Here is a 16,141-nt window from a genome sequence, read left to right as displayed (position 1 = left end):
ACCTAATTCCATTTTCTATAGTAGTTTTTTCTTTTGGGTAGCCATGGGTAGACCATAAGAAGTCATAGACCTTTGCTGGAATTTGTTTTACTTGATTATATCTATTTGTTATGAGAACTTTTTCTTTTCTTTCTCTCTTTTTTCCTTTCCTTTTCTTTTTATCTTTTCCAGTGGAAGAGGAGAGAATTGGGGGGGAGAAAAAAATGCTTGTTAGTTGAAAAAATTTAATTTTTAAAAAAGGGATGGATTTAAGCTTGAGGGGGAAATTAGAAATGACTTTCCTCAACTATGAGGCTTGCTTAGTTGGTGGAGGTTGTGGATTTGTATTTCTCTGGAACTCTTAAAAATTGTCTAAATAGTCATTTGTCCTGATTGGTTTTAGAGTTGAAGCATGAAGGATGAGGGGTAGAAGGTGGGGGGGGCATGGGTTAGATGCCCCTTTAAAATTGGGAAGTTAATTTCTTTACAGTTTTGTCAGTTGAGTAATTAGATAGAAAATGTATGTGAAGGATCTGCCTTTAAAAAAAATCTTTTGGGACATATTGATCCCATGATATAGAGTCAGAGTATTTACCCTGAAACTACAAGACTCCCAGATGACATCACTGGCCATTTTCCCAGACCTTGGCCTGGGCATCTCTTCTGGCTGTGAGGGATTCAGCTCCTTCTGCCCCTTCACAGCCAGATGCTGTTTGAGTTACTGTCTCCTTGAGCTCTTTATATTCTAGTCAGTGAACTGTGGGTCCTCTGTTCTCACTCACTAAGGATATTTTTCCCATTAAGTTCAAATTTGGATTTGAAATGTTTCACGGGATGGTGTCCCAGAGAAACCTTTCTAGTTCTAGAGTCAGAGCAAGATTTAGAAGAAATTAAATTATTTTTCTTTTTCTCACTGTGCTGCTTACTTTGGTGCTTCCAAAGGTCCCCGATTTAATCTGCATTGGGTACTTCCCCTACCAAAAAAGATTGCATCCCTTCCATGAAGAGATATTCTTCATGAGTTACTGTGGCCAAAATATATTCACCACCTAGTGGCTAAAGCTTTCCAGACTTATCTGGGTTAGTCTTCAGCCCAAAAGACACACAGTACATGACTCAATCATCTCTGCCAGAGCCTGTGATGTGTTGGCACAGTCTTCTAGAGCCAAGGTCACCTCGAAGCTATGATGAGGCATTGGAGTAGGGCTTTAGTGTAGAAGAATAACAATGATAATAATAATTACCATTATTATTATTTTAGCAAAATATGAGAAGAACTATATCAGCCTGTCAAACCAATTTATTAAGTACCTCTTCATGCCCAGACACAGCTCTTAGCCATTCCCTTAGGGAAATAGCCTCTACTCTCAAGAAGTTTACATTCTGACAGAAATGATGGTAATATGTAAAATAACAGCAATAATGAAAATAGAACACAAGGCAATTCAATTCTATTTCTCTTTTATCCAATGAAGACATTTGATGACTTCGTTTCCTCAAAGTAGCTCCTTTGGTTTGTAGCGACAAAAACAAGGAAGAATGGTGGGGTCCCCAAATAATGATGGAAACACACAGTTTGGAATTTGGAATCTTAGCAAATTGACTGGGGCAATGAGAAAGTAAGCAACTTTCTTTCAGATAAATTGGGAACTAGTATATGTCAAAAGTAGGACTCAAACTCTGGTGTCCCTGATTTCAGAGCCATCTCTTGAGTTTTTTGTTTGTTTGTTTAATCCTTTTAATTTTGTTTTCTATGCATGGCTAATTATTCTTATTATTAAATTTTATTAATATTAATATTCTTATATTATATATAAATTAAATAATATTATTTAATTAAATAATTAGTCTGCCTTTAGAATGATCACCAAACATGTATTAAACAGTTCCTATGTTTAGGACATGATTCAAGGCACCTCTGTCCTTATAAGAATGAATATTCTACCAGAACTTGCTGAACTAAATCCTATTCTCTCTCATCTTTTCATTGGAACTCACAACTACCCAAAATAGCCTGCCCTCCCTGCCAATTAGATCTTAGAAGTCAGCTTGATGGCAGGAGGTAGGAGCCTACCCCACCTTTGCTAGTCACCTACACTTTTCACATCTCTCTATAACAACCTGAATCCCTTAGAATAGAGACTTGAAGGTGGGATTATGACCTATCTTGCAAGTAGTACCTCCATTGACGAAACCATTGCACTTGCCAAAGTACCAATTGGGAGCTGAGTGCCACCAAAAACCCTCATATTCAATCTTAAACTTCAAATCAGGACCAGACTAAAATGATACTTAAGTAAATAGAGAATATAGCATTAGCTTTGCTTACAGAGTCTAGTAACAGTTATTTCAATTACTTTCCTATTTCAATTTTTATTTCAATTTTAATTTTATTTCACTGCAGTTTCATTTCAATTCTATTCAATTTAAGAGTCATTTATATAATTTCTTATGTTCTGACACTGTGCTAGGCATTTGGAATATGACAAAGACAAACCCTCCCCTCCCCTCAAAAAGCTTATATTCTTGTAGAGAAACAATAAATACACAGATAAGTAGATGTTGAACATTTTCAACATAAATACAAAGTGATTTCAGTTGGGAGAGCATTAAACCCTAAGGAAGTTTTGTGGCAGAGGCAGCTCTTAGGCTGAAACTTGAAAGAAGCTTGAGATTGTAAGAGATCAGAGGTGAAGAAGGGTACGCCTCTGCAAAGGCATAGGCAGGAGATGAAATATCACGTATAGGGATTTGAGTCCGCCAATCAGTGGGGTCAGAATGTGGATGGGGTGAAGTAACATAGGATCAGTCTGAAGCCAGATTATGAAAGGTTAACCACACCAAAAAAATAAAAAACAAAAACAAAAAACCATGAAGAACTGGCAGGCTAGGAGAGGCCCATGTCAAACAGGTTTGGTCTTACCACATAAATGCTCATTTCCATTCCACACATTTTGCTTTCTAGGATGAGGGAAGAGAGTTGAGGTACTCTAGTTCAGAGAATCTTGGTGGATCCTTCTGTTAGTTTTCTGCTTGCTCATTTTTTCTTGCTCCTTTCTCTTTTTTTCCTTCCAGCTAGGCTTCCCAGTTATGCTGTCCAATGGTATTAGTGGTGTCATAGGTGAGCCTAGAATATGGGATCCATCCCATGAAAATTGCCCATGGCAACCCTTCTCCAGTCACAGCAGATTTAGGAAGTCTTCCTTGTCAGGCCTAGTGATCCACTGTCTCATTTGATTTCTTCCTTACTTAACTCTAAACAAATAAACAATCATAAACATACCCAAGAACCCAACATGGTAGAATTACCTGTTGGCCTTTTTTCTTTTTCTTAATTTGTTTGGTGAAATCTCCCGGAAGGAAGGTAGTGGGTAGAGAAGCAGTGGGAAATGTAAGACCTGGACTCTGGGCTCTATGTAATTATAATGACCAAGTATGTTCCCTAGAGAAACAATGAAAAAAATCATATCACTCTTCCTTCTTTGCAGAGTATGTAGCGTGCGGCATGAGATTTGGCCAACTTCCTGGCTAGTTTGGTTGAAAGTTTTTTCTTTCTTTCTTTTTTTATTCTTTGTTATAAGGGATGACTCATTGGATAGGGGAGGAGGAAAGGATACATTCAGAATTGAGGGCAAAATAAGAATAAAAATATCAATATAATTTTTTTTAAAGACCTTGGTTCTAGTCTTGGTTCTGCCAAGTCCTAGCCACATGTCCTTAAGCAAGTTAGTTAACCTTTCTAAGTCTCAGCTTCCTCATCCATCAAATGATGAAAATAATACCTACCCTTTGCACCTCAATAAGACTGCTGTGTATTTTACAAATACAAAGTATTATCCATCAATAATCAGGGTTATATGTGTTTTTTACATGTGATCTTTCTGGTAACTTAAAAAATTACATTAGTCCTTCCCTCATAGCCATTACCTCTTGACTAGGTCTAAGACGTTAGGGAGAACCCAGAATTTGGGACCTTAGGATTGAATTCCTTCTGCTCTCTAAGGTCCCTTCAGCTCTGATGTTTGTTGCACTGTGTTCTATGAGATTCAAACATGGAGGCTGGAAGTCAAGGACAGGGCTGCCATTTTGCTGGGTCTCCTTGAGCTTTCTGATCCCAATCTTTGAGTGAAATTGGCCTCTGGACTCTGAAAGCATCATCAGAGTGACCAAAGCAATGGTGTCAATTTCATCGAATGCCCACAGGGCAGGGCACAATGAGATGCCTCTGTAATAATGGGCTGAACAGACATTAGCTAGCTAGTCTTGCGTGATGGTCTTCCCAGTGTAAGAAAAAGATAAAATCGGAGGGAGCAAGAGGTGACAAGATCATCAAAAAAAAGGGTGAAATCGATCAAATAGACCAAGAAACCAGAGTTACCAAGTGGTTGTTGTGTTCAAGGTCTTAAGCTTAAGAGAGGGAATAAACTAAATAAATAACCTCTCCAGAGACCTCATCTGTGTAAATTCCAGACCGAGAAGGTGCAGTATATAGAGTCAGGAAGACTTGAAGTTCAAATCCTGACTCAGTTGCTTGCCAGCTCTGTGACTTTAGGCAAGTTGACTTATCTCTCTTAGTCTCAGTAAAATGGTGCTTAAAATAGTGCCTACCTCCAGGGTTGTTGTGAGGATCAAAATGAAAAAAAAAATATATATGTATATATATATATATACTTTAAAATACATATTGCTTTATATATTATATATGTACTTTAAAGTACATATTACTAAAGTACATATAGTACACATTTTTAATATATATGTGTAGTTTAAAAACCTTAAAGCACTATAAAAATAATGCTATTGTTATTTTCGTCATCACCACCTCCCTCTCAAGTAGCTCTTTGATGAAAAGATGAAACTGATGCCCCAGAGAGGTAGGATAGTGATGGAAAGAGATTTAGAGTTGGAAAACAGGGGGGTCCTTTGTTTGAATCCTGCCTCTGACACTAATTCTATGGCTCTGAGCAAGTCCCTTGACCTCTGAGGCTTGGTTTCCTCAACTGTGATATGAGGTCAATAATACCCATACAGTATTCTCAGCTTTGCCCTTTACTATCTTTATGACCATGGGGCATTAAGCTACTCTAGACCTTAGTTTTCTCATTCGATTCCCCACTGGATCAGGAGCTCTTTGAGGACTGGGAGCTGTCTTTTGTCTTTCTTTGCATCTTCAGAGCTTGGCACCTTGCCTGGTACTTGAAAAATGCTTTTTGATGCTTCTTATTAAATGTTTGTTAATGCTTATTGACTGAGTGCCTAGCACATTTGTGAGAGGATGGGGTTGGATGAGATAACCACAGTGTTCCTTTCCTGCTCCAAATGGATGATTCCTAAGGCCCTGTTTACCTTCTGGGATTATTGAGAGGTCCAAATGAAATACTATATGGAAAGGTGTTATCTAAGAGGCTGACATCATTATGATGCTTGTTCAGAAGCTTTAAGAAAACAAGTGGCAGATCATTGGTCCAACATCTTAATTTTTATAGAGGAGCCTTAGAGTTGAAGAGATTTCCCCAAAGTAATCAAACTCTTTCTCTGATCTAACTAAAACTTTATTTAAAAGGAAAAAAAAAAAAAAAAAAAACGGAGCTCTTGCTGCCTGAAATTTTCAAAGTTCCCTCCTTCGCGCAGGATTGGTCCTTATAGAGACCAATCCTGCACCCGGAAGTAGATGTGGTCCCTCCTCCAGCATGGGATTGGTCCATTCAAGACCAATCCCATGCCAGGAAGTAGGGGGGCGGGACGCTGGGGCTCGCTGGGGGATGCAGTTTCCCGGGACACACTATTTTAAAACCCACAGTAATTAAGTGGCAGGGTCGGTATTTGAATCTGGGTCCACGACTCCAAATCTGAGACTCATTTGTCAGTGGTAAAGGAAACAGTTAACACTTGGACACTGTGGCTAGCCAAGTCACTACATGACTGAATGTGACGTCACCAGAGACAAATGTCTTCCTCTAGTCCACAGAGCCAGGACAGGAAGGCAGAAACAGCTACAAGAAACCATCCGGGACATTCTGATGGGGATGGGTAAAGCGTCAAGCCTTCCTAACGGGAGGTGGGGACGGATTTATGTCTTTGATGTTCAGAGAGTTGAATGGATGCTTTCATACAGGCATCCCCAAAGCTAACAGCTCCCATACACATAAAGGTGCCTCTTGTAGCCTATACAAACACAGAAGGGCTTTGGGCCATCTCACAGCCAGCTCGTTCCACTATTTCATTGTCTGTAATGAATGAGACCCAACCTAGGAACAGGGAAGATGATGTCTGCTGGAAACTCCAAACAGAACTTTACTGGTTACTTTCGACCTGGTAGGAAGTCCTGGCTTTTTGCCCTCTCATCTCTGGGAATAACAAAAGGTTCCAAGGACATTCAGGATCTATCCTTGCTTTAGTCCTTGGGTCTTTCTATAGGAAAATCCTTTCTAAGGATGAGGCGAGGTAAGGGGAAGACTATTCTCAAGGAGATTACAGAAAGTTTTTGAGCTTTTCTGTTTTTGTTTGCTTCGAACCCCTAAACCTCAGGAATTTGCCTAAACAGAGAAGAAGTTTTGATTCATAGGATGCTTTTCATATAGCCAGACAACATCTATGTTGGTTATATTTAAGGTTGGACAAAAAGGATGTGTTTGCAGTGGCTGCCATCTTCCCATCCTGTTTTATATTGGATTTTTTTTTAAACCCTTGTACTTCGGTGTATTGTCTCATAGGTGGAAGATTGGTAAGGGTGGGCAATGGGGGTCAAGTGACTTGCCCAGGGTCACACAGCTGGGAAGTAGCTGAGGCCGAGTTTGTTTATATTGGATTTTGCATCTAAGCAAAAGAGAAATTTGTATCATGCTGATGAAACTAGGATGACACCAGAATGCTTTTACAATTCCCAACCCCAAAGTCTCAGTGCCTTACTCAGAATAGGAGCTGAATAAACTTGTTTTGAATTGAATTGTATCCATGGAAGAAATATGATGGGACACTTCTTCTGTCTACTCTGCTGCCACAGAAGGAATGGAATGAATTCTCTTCAAAATGGAGCCCCACCGCCTCCTTACCAGAGGTCAAACTAGATCATGTCCATTGCAGAGTAGCCCTGGGGAGTCAGAGTTCCAAATCATATCCATTCTTGACAACCTCTGGAAGATCTAGAACGATTGTGTTTTGCTCTATGACAGAGTAGTAGCCATGGACCTGGTTTTTATATTCTCAAATATTTGAATGTTGCCATAGTGGTCGTTGCTTCTGCAGAAAGCATCTGAAAAGATTTGTGTCTTTCCCTACTTGCTCTAAACTAGAGCAAAAGCAATCACTAGATGATTTCTTGATAATTCTAAGCCCCTGTCACCTTAGTGTTAGGGCTGGTAAAGGAGAAAGGGAACAAAGAACCATTTCCTCAAATTCTGAATGTGGAGTCAGGAAGGACTGTTTAGTTCTGATGTCTACTGTTTGACAAAAAATTTTGGCTTCCTCATCTGTAAAATGTGTATAATAATATCTGTAGTATACAACTGAGGTTTGCTCTGAAGTTCAAATGAAATAATCTTTATAAAGCATTTTGCAAACTTAGAAGGAATCTGTTGATCACAGAAGCTTAGATATAAAGTTGGAGGGACCTTAAGGGTCATCAGATCTAACTTTCTCATTTTATTGATAAAGAAACAAATGCCCAGAGATTAAGTAATTTGCCTGTTGTAGATTCTAGTGATTTACTTGTTGTCACACAAGTAATAAATGACAGAGCCAAGATTCAGGTCCTTTGGCTGGAAATCTCATATTATTATTATTATTTAACAATATTTTATTTTCCCCTTATTGTATGTAAAATGTTAGCATTCATTTTTTTAAGATGTTGAGTTCCAAATTCTCTTTTCTTCTGACTCTCACTCCTTTCCTGCCCTCCTTCCTCCCTGAGACAGTAAGCAATATGACATAGATTTCACACATCACACTATTATTAATATGTCTAATTGTTATCTACTAATAGACTAGTTGATCACTTTTTAAGAATGTCACTTACTTTAAGTATGTCACCTCCTCAGTATGTCACTTACTCCAACTCTGGCTCAGGCAGTACCATATCTTGATTGTTTCTTTTGTCATGTCAACATATCACAGTGCGGAGACTGGCCCAGACCTTAGGGCAAGCTTAGATTTTCTGGTACACCCATTACAGTAACAGTACTACCTATGACTACAACAAGCTAGCCATGATATAAGCTAGACACTTTGGTAATGCCTTTGACAGGTCAATCAATTAATAAATATTTATTAAGTTACTATGGCCACACACTGAGATAAGCACTAAGGAATCAAAAGAGGCAGAATACCACTTCCAGGAGCTCCCAGCCTAATGAGGGGAGATATAGCACCTATGCTCTGGTGTCTAATTGTAACTGATCTCTTTTTTTTCCTAGATGAAGCTGAGACACATATTGATTATGAAGAGAACTTCCCTGATGATCAATCAGTACCACTCACAGATCACAAGAAGGATGAGAGTAAAGAGGAAGAAAAAGAGGATGGGGACAAGGAAGAAGCCTCTGACAAACTAAAGCAAGATTATCCCATCTCTGTTTCTCTAGGGAAAGAAAGAGTGGCTGGCAACAAAGACATAAAGACAAGGGACCTGCCTGGAGGAGAAGGTAGAACCCCCACAGAATCTCCAGTGTCCTTGCTGAGCCAGAAACATTTATTTTGGTTTCCAGCTGAGGCTTTTCATGAACCTGAGTTGGAGAAGGAGATGATGGAGGAGAATGCCCAGAGGCATTTTTCCGATGGGGATAACCATATTGGAGTGAAATCAAGACTCCACGAGTCAGGTAACAAAATGATCTATGACAGTGCTGACTTCCCCATTGGACCAACCCTGGGTAGGAATGACACAAAGGTTGGGGAGCAAATTGTGAGCAGCAGTGATGAGTCCTGGTTAGATGGCTACCCTGTAACTGATGGGACAAGGGAGGAAGAAGAAGATGATGAAGGAGACAAAGGGGATGGGTCAGTGGGTCTGGATGAAAGTATTTTGGTTATGACTGACCAGCCCAACCATGTAGAAGTAAAAAAATCCAGCAGTACCATGTTCACTATAGGTGAAGATATAACCCAGCTGACTGTCACTCTGATGAGAACAATGGACTATGGACCAGTGACTCTCACACCTACTACTGCCCCTGAAAATGTGAGTCCCAGCAAAGGAGTGAGTGACATGGTCACATATCAGTCCACTGTGTCTTGGGGATTTACAACAGATGAGTCTCCAGCATCCACCTTACTCGATGACCTTACCAACTCGACCCCAGGGACAATAACAATAACAGATCCCCTGCCTCTTGACCACATCCCATCACCCCAAGATACTGAGAGAGATGCCACCACTCTTCCTCCCACCCAGACCACCATATTCAGCACCCATAGTAGCTTCCCAGACTCACCCTCTGAGAGATTCATGGAACAGGAGCTTCCCACCTTGAGCATAAGAGAAGAGCTTTTTCCAACCACCCAATCTTGTATTGGGGAAGATTGCTCAAGCACCACCAAAGGCCCCGTGATTGCCATCATAGTGATAGTCCTGTGTTTGTTGCTGCTGCTGGCGGCTATCAGCGCTGTGTGGTGCTACAGAAGACGACAGCAGAAGAGCTCAGTGTATAAGCTGAATGGCAAAGGTCAGACTCGGCATTATCACCAGCAGATTGAGATGCAGAAGGTCTAACTGCCAAGGATGCACTTGGCCCTTCAGGAGATGATAGAAAGGACCATCAAACCCAACTGGTGAACTGGGACAATTCTGTAGGGTGTCAAATGGGTAGGGCGTGGGAAATTGCAGACCCACCCAGAAGAAGTTGGACTTCTTTTTTGAACACCTAACTAAACTGACATTTGATGTTCATTTTAAAGATTTAGAAGGGACTTCTAGAGGGATTCCACAGTGGACTAGCAGAACTTAAATGCTCCATCTTCTCCTTCTCTCCTGTCCTTCAGCACAAGCAGAGGTGAAAGCAAACTGAGGCTGGCAATGCTGTTGTTCTAACTTTCCCATGACTTCTTTAATGAAACAAAGGCCTGTGTTTTTGCCCTCATCCCCAATTTGAAGGAAAATATCCCTATTTCGGTTGATCATACTTTTATTTCTTTAAAAAGAAAACAAGTAATTAGTCCCATCCCTCAAACTGATGAGATAAACGGCATCAATGAGATGGAATTTGAGACTTATATTATCTAAGATCTGGATGTTTCATTGCCACGCATGAGACCAGAAGATTTATCATATTGTTGCCTTATTATTTTCTGATCTTGCCCAGGGAGAATAAATTTAGAACCTTTAGGTTTGGAGTGGGTATATTAAAAAGTGCAAAGCAAGGGGGTTTTAGAGACTTTTGGTGGGTGTGAATATGGAGGAGAATATCCTTCCTGCCCCTGAGACAATGACTTTATTCTTTGTTGAGTAATGTCAGCTCCAAGTCAATCAACCCAGCCTCCTTTGCAGAGCAGTGACCTGGTCATTCTTGGCCATGAGTACTGATACTACCCTATGTCTATGAAAAGGAGGGCACAGACCAATCACTGGCAACCTTGGCTGCAGTGTCAATTCCTCCCTCTGAACCTGGGAGAGAGAGATATGAAAAAGATCAGGGATTCGATATGGGAGGAAAGAAGTAGAGTAACCAGTATGACTACTTCCTTGATAGCAGAAAGGTTGGGGATTTTGAAATCACCACATTTGCCATTCTTTTCTTGAGTCTTTTAGTAACTTTGGAAGCTCCACCCAAGCAGGTACTTGGTCTGGCTTTGCTCTATAGCCCATTCTGGACCACTGGACCAGGCATCTTTGGGGAAGCTGAATGTTACTGGAAAAGAAATGAATTCAAATGAAACTCGGGGGAGATCATATGATGAAGCAGATGTACATAAAAGACATGTTCTCCTCTCAATATAAAACCTACTTGTTTTGTTTCACAAGAAACCAGCACATACATTAGTGGCAGCATGGGGGAGCTGCCCTAAGACCCATACTTGACCTTTTACCCATCAGCCTCTTCCAATATGAATAACCTAATTAGAAATAAGTTTCAGTGGTAAATGGTTAGGAGTGGGGTGGGGATAGAAGAGTCAAGATTTCCTATAGCACTAGAATAACTGGACACCTTCTTGGAACTGCAATACCAACCATTGGTGTTTTACTTTAAACATTTAAAAAAGAGACATTTGTAACTTGCCTACTTTTTTACTAGGTCACCCCTTTTGGGTGCAGTCTTTGTAAAAAGAACAACAGGTCAGATAGCTGAACAGACAAATTACAATGACAATCTAGTGTCATGGGACCTTTTTAGCCCCCATCAGTAGAAAAACCTAAGAGTTCTAGAGTCCAGCTGGAAAACTGTAAATGAGAACAAATTGGGAATAATGAGAATGAAGTCTACTATTGCTGGATGGGTGTAGCCAAAGCAAAAGTGAAACAAAATAATAAAAACCAGAAACTGTACAAATTTGTAAATATTTTCCCCCTAATATACTGCAAGGTAACTTTTATGCTCTCGGTGCATTCTAGAATGCAAAATAACCTCTGTCTCAACATTAGGATCACCATTGTAAACTATTTTGTAAGCAGTAGCTAAAAATACTGAATTTACACTAACCCATTTAATGAATAATGTGAACACGTAACTGAAAAGTACATACTTTGTGTCAGCTGTGTGGAAATATACTGCAAAATAAATATAAGACCAGTGGTATTTCAGTTTTTATTTGAGTTGGCTTATTTCCATTAATGTTTGAAATCCACAAGCACAAGGAGGATGGGAACGACTAAACTCTTCAGTCCTGGGAAATGAACTTGTGTGGTGTTTTAGGTAAAAGGAAATAAAAATGGCCTAAAGTTTTATATGGTGAAGGATTCAAGGAGGTTTAGTGGTCATGAGAAAATACAATTGTTTATTAGTACAAAGTTTCAGAGACTTTTCAAATAACAAAAATGGTTTAAGAAATAGTGCCAATAATGGTCCATTACTAGACTTCAATCATCATTTTAAGCCCTAGTGAACAAAGGAGGTGCTCTTGAGATCAATTAATGCTGAGTCTTTTCAGAAAGGATTGGCAGTAGGTCATCAATATATAGCTGAAGACTTAAATGCCTCTTTCTTGAAGCAAAGAGTAGAGAGGGGCCAGATTGCTGGAAAAGCCACTGTATTAGGACTAGATTTGGGGCCAGCTCTTAACATTTAAAAATTCTTATTTGCAAGGAAGATTAGATTTGCTAACATATAAATTCCTTGACCTAAAACCTGGGACCTGGTCTGGGAACCAACTAATCGGTCAAGGATCATTAAAGACAGTAAACTAAGATGATTGATCAATATTTCCTTTGCTAAATGTAGATCATTTCTTTATTATGGAAGGAGTCTACATCATAGACTTTTGGCTCTTGTGACAAAATGGCACTGGAGGACTTTCTGATAGCACTGCATTGTGTCCCATAGCATACACCTTTTTTCTTTTCCTTCCTCCCCCCCTCCATTTTATCTTCTTCCTCCATTCCCTTCCTTCGCTCTTTCCTTTTCCCTTCTTTTTCTTTGACTTTGCCTTAAGCTCGCCAATGAAACTCATAGACATCATTTAGTCAAGGAATTAGCAGTCAGAACTAAATATATTTTTTATTCCTTTGACAAACAATGATAATGTTTGTTTATATTTTTATGGAGTTTATAAAGGGCTCTTCCATTATCTCATTTGGTTCAAACATCAATAAACTTTTATTAATATAACTATTACCAATCCCGTTTTATAGAGGAAGAAACTGATACCCTGAGAAGTCAAGGAAATTACCCCAAAACACATATTGTATAAGAGGGGGAGGGTCACATTCATGTCTTCAGACTTCAAATGTAGCAGATAAGGAACTAATATATAAAGACATTAACAGTAAGATATCAATTTTTGGTGTAATTCATCAAAGTTAGATTGGAATCCAGAAATTAATAGATAGTCAATAAGTATTTATTGAATTGAACTGAAATTTTCCCAAAGTTGCCTTCCTTTTGGAAGGGACTTTCTGATAGTTTGACGTCTTCTTCTGGAGATTTTAGGATCTCTTCATATTTGCCTTTGTCCTGTGTGTGTGTGTGATAAATTAGTATCAGTTCTAAGACAGAAGAGCCAGAAGGGCTAAGCAATCAGGGTTTAGGAATTAGCCCAAAGTAATTGAGAATGCAACTATCAATAACATGGAAATAGGTCTTGATCGATGACACATGTTAAAACCAATGGAAATGTATGTCAGCTATGGGGGGGAAGAAGTGGGGTGAAGGGGAAAGTAAGAAGATGAATCATGTAACCATGGAAAATTTTTCTAAAAAATAAAAATAAAAAATAGACAAAGCCAAAGTAATTGAGACCATATTGGACCCCAGGTCCTCCCAACTTCAGACCTGATGCTCTATGCACTGTGCTACGTAACTGCCTGGGGCATATATTTTGAAAAGTTTTTTTCCTCTCAATAGGATCCCAAGACCCATGGTATGAAGCTATAGTCTCCATCCTACTAAGTCTGCCATGTTATGTGACTGATTGTGCCACTTAAGAGATTATCAGAATAAAAGCTACAGAACTGATCCAAGATTCAAGAAAAAATCAAAAGTACTTTTAGATTTCAACATTTTTTCTTTGCCTAATTTCAAAGATCTCAATTTCCAAAAGCACAAGAACTGGGCTTCCATTAGCAATCAAAAAATAGGAAGACTTGGGAAGAACAAACATGGCTTTTACTTAGGCAAAGGTGAATCCAACACTGACCCCTGGTGTTAGAAAATCTAGGTCTGTTCCCTCTCTGACACCCAACGGTGGATGGCCAAATCGCTTAGCTCTGTCAATATTGTAGTCGAAGATGAAGAGATGTGGAAGATCATTTAATGTAGGTTGTACGTTGTAAAAGACTTGAGAATTCCAATGATGCAATGAGCAAGCCAATCTCAGATGGACAATGAAGCAAGCTTCTCATTTATCTATTTTTTTAAGCCCTTACCTTCCATCTTAGAATCAATATTATATATTGGTTTCAAGGCAGAAGAGTGCTAAAAGCTAGGCAGTGGGGGTTGTGACTTGCCCAGGGTCACACAGCTAGGGAGTGTCTGGTATCACTGAACCCCCCACCCCTTCTTTTTCAAACCTTTACCTTCTTCCTTAGAATCAATACTGTGTATTAGTTCCAAGGCAGAAAAGTGATCAGGGCTAGGAAGGCAATGGAGGGTTAAGTGGTTTGCCCAGGATCACACAGCTAGGAAGTGTCTGAGGTCACTGAAATACCCTTGCCCCCTTTTTAAACCCTCATCTTCCATCTTAGAATCAATACCGTGTATTGGCTCCAAGGCAGAAGAGTGGGAAGGGTAGGCAATTGGAGTTAAGTGACTGGCCCAGGTTCACAAAGCTAGGAAGTGTCTGAGGCCAGATTTGAGCCTCCCATTTCTAGTCCCTGCTCTCAGTCTACTGAGCTCTCAGTCTTACTCCCTGTGCATTCATTTTGACACCCACTGATTTTAGCCCAAAGTCTTACACAAAGCAACCACCCGGTCTGTGCTTTGTTGATTTCAGCTGAATGTGAAAAATAGTTATTGAATTGACTTCCCCATGAGAAAAGTAGTCTATAAATGCTAATGGTATTGGCAATACTGGGTCACATAGCAAAAGCACATCTCTTTTATTTGATGGCTTTTATTCTAGGTAGCAGTGGGTTAGTCAAAAGGAAAAGGGAACGTCAGACCAAACCAAACCAAACGGGAAACGCCAGAAAGTCGGAGTTGCCTCATCTTTCTTCTCCATCAGAACTCCCTTGGGGGTCCACACTTTATCTCGTGATCTGGAGAGGGTGGGGTACGGCATGAACCCCAATTTGCCAGAGCCCCAAGGCCCAATTTACCAAACCTTCAGCTGAGGCTTAAGTTTTCTTTTCCTTTATTTTTTTTTAATGTTTTTGTATGTAGTTTCAACTCTCCACACTGGGTCATTCAAGCCTTGAGTCCCCAGAAAAAAGAAGTCGCTGTTTAAAGTATGGCAGACAATCAAGAGTGCAGACATCTGCAGTGAAGGATTAGTTGTGGGTTTTTCTCAGTGCCTTGCTACTAACTGCATCACAGCTCCATGTTCAAACATTATTAAAGGAGAATGTTTTCTCTGGCACCGATCCTCTCTCTCCCCACAGTTTAAGTATTGAATTTTTTAAAAGTGAAGGAGCTCGAGTTTACAGCTCACATTTAGAACTTAAAAACATATTTCCATAGGTGCTGGCAGAGGTGGGCAGCTGTTTATCCTCACCAACAGCCATCATAAACACTCTCCTTTCGAACCTTTGTCTATTTGGGATTCAGAATTCGGTGCAATAAAATTTGCATGCTATTAAAATCCCTTTAATGGGAACTCTTTAAAAGAACAGATTTCCTGAGTTAGCCTTTACTGCTAATAGTTACTGCTGTAAACCTGGATCACGGAGATGTACCCAGGAGGCTAGTAGGTACAAAGGTCCAGGCTTTCAAAAAGAAGCAACTATTTTAATAAGGCAACTTTGTTAGCTTGAATTCGACTTTTTATCCAATAGTCGTTCTTGAACCATTTGTAGCTTTCCTTAGTTTTAACCCAGCCTTCATTTTTCCTCTTCCAGAAGTCAAACTCAGCATGAACATTGCTCACAGAAATTGAGTGATGGCGGTGAGTTGAAATGATGCTGGATGTGATCAACTTGGGGGTCGTTAAGTTTCAGGAGCATAGATATAAAGTGGGAAGAGACTTTGATGCCTTTTAGTCCACTGCCACCCCTTCCCTTACTGATGGAGAAACTGAGACTCAGGGATGTGACTTTGTCCAAGGTGACACTAGCAAGTAGGATTTGAATCCATGTCCTCTGAAGTCTTCCACTGTCCCATGCCACATCTCCCTGAGATCTGCATGAGGAAAAACCCTCCCCAAAACCTTTATTAATAACTGGGCTCTGGGGACCATGAGATGGGAGAGCTGCTACATGAATAGGATCCTTTCAAAGCAGAGTAAGCTTTTCAATGTTGTACAAAAGAGCTATGACTTTTTTCCTCTTCTCTTCTCTTCTCTTCTCTTCTCTTCTCTTCTCTTCTCTTCTCTTCTCTTCTCTTCTCCTTTTTTTTAACCCTTACCTTCTGTCTTTGAATCT

The 16,141-nt window shown here is 39.8% G+C and overlaps 2 protein-coding genes across 2 annotated transcripts in view; one reads left to right on the top strand and one right to left on the bottom strand.

The window, feature by feature from the left end:
- The window catches only part of SUSD5 (sushi domain containing 5), a 76,216-nt gene extending 66,531 nt beyond the window's left edge, over positions 1-9,685 (top strand). The window contains exon 4 of the mRNA XM_044678195.1: positions 8,391-9,685. Coding sequence (XP_044534130.1) covers positions 8,391-9,685 — 1,295 coding nt within the window. The remainder of the gene's footprint in view (positions 1-8,390) is intronic.
- The window catches only part of CDK6 (cyclin dependent kinase 6), a 1,314,442-nt gene that overhangs the window by 781,231 nt on the left and 517,070 nt on the right, over positions 1-16,141 (bottom strand). The window lies entirely within an intron of this gene.

Source organism: Gracilinanus agilis, chromosome 5 (assembly GCF_016433145.1).
Source record: "Gracilinanus agilis isolate LMUSP501 chromosome 5, AgileGrace, whole genome shotgun sequence".
NCBI lineage: Eukaryota > Metazoa > Chordata > Mammalia > Didelphimorphia > Didelphidae > Gracilinanus > Gracilinanus agilis.
Note: the sequence above shows the minus strand (reverse complement) of the source record. Positions and strands in the feature narration are given on the sequence as shown.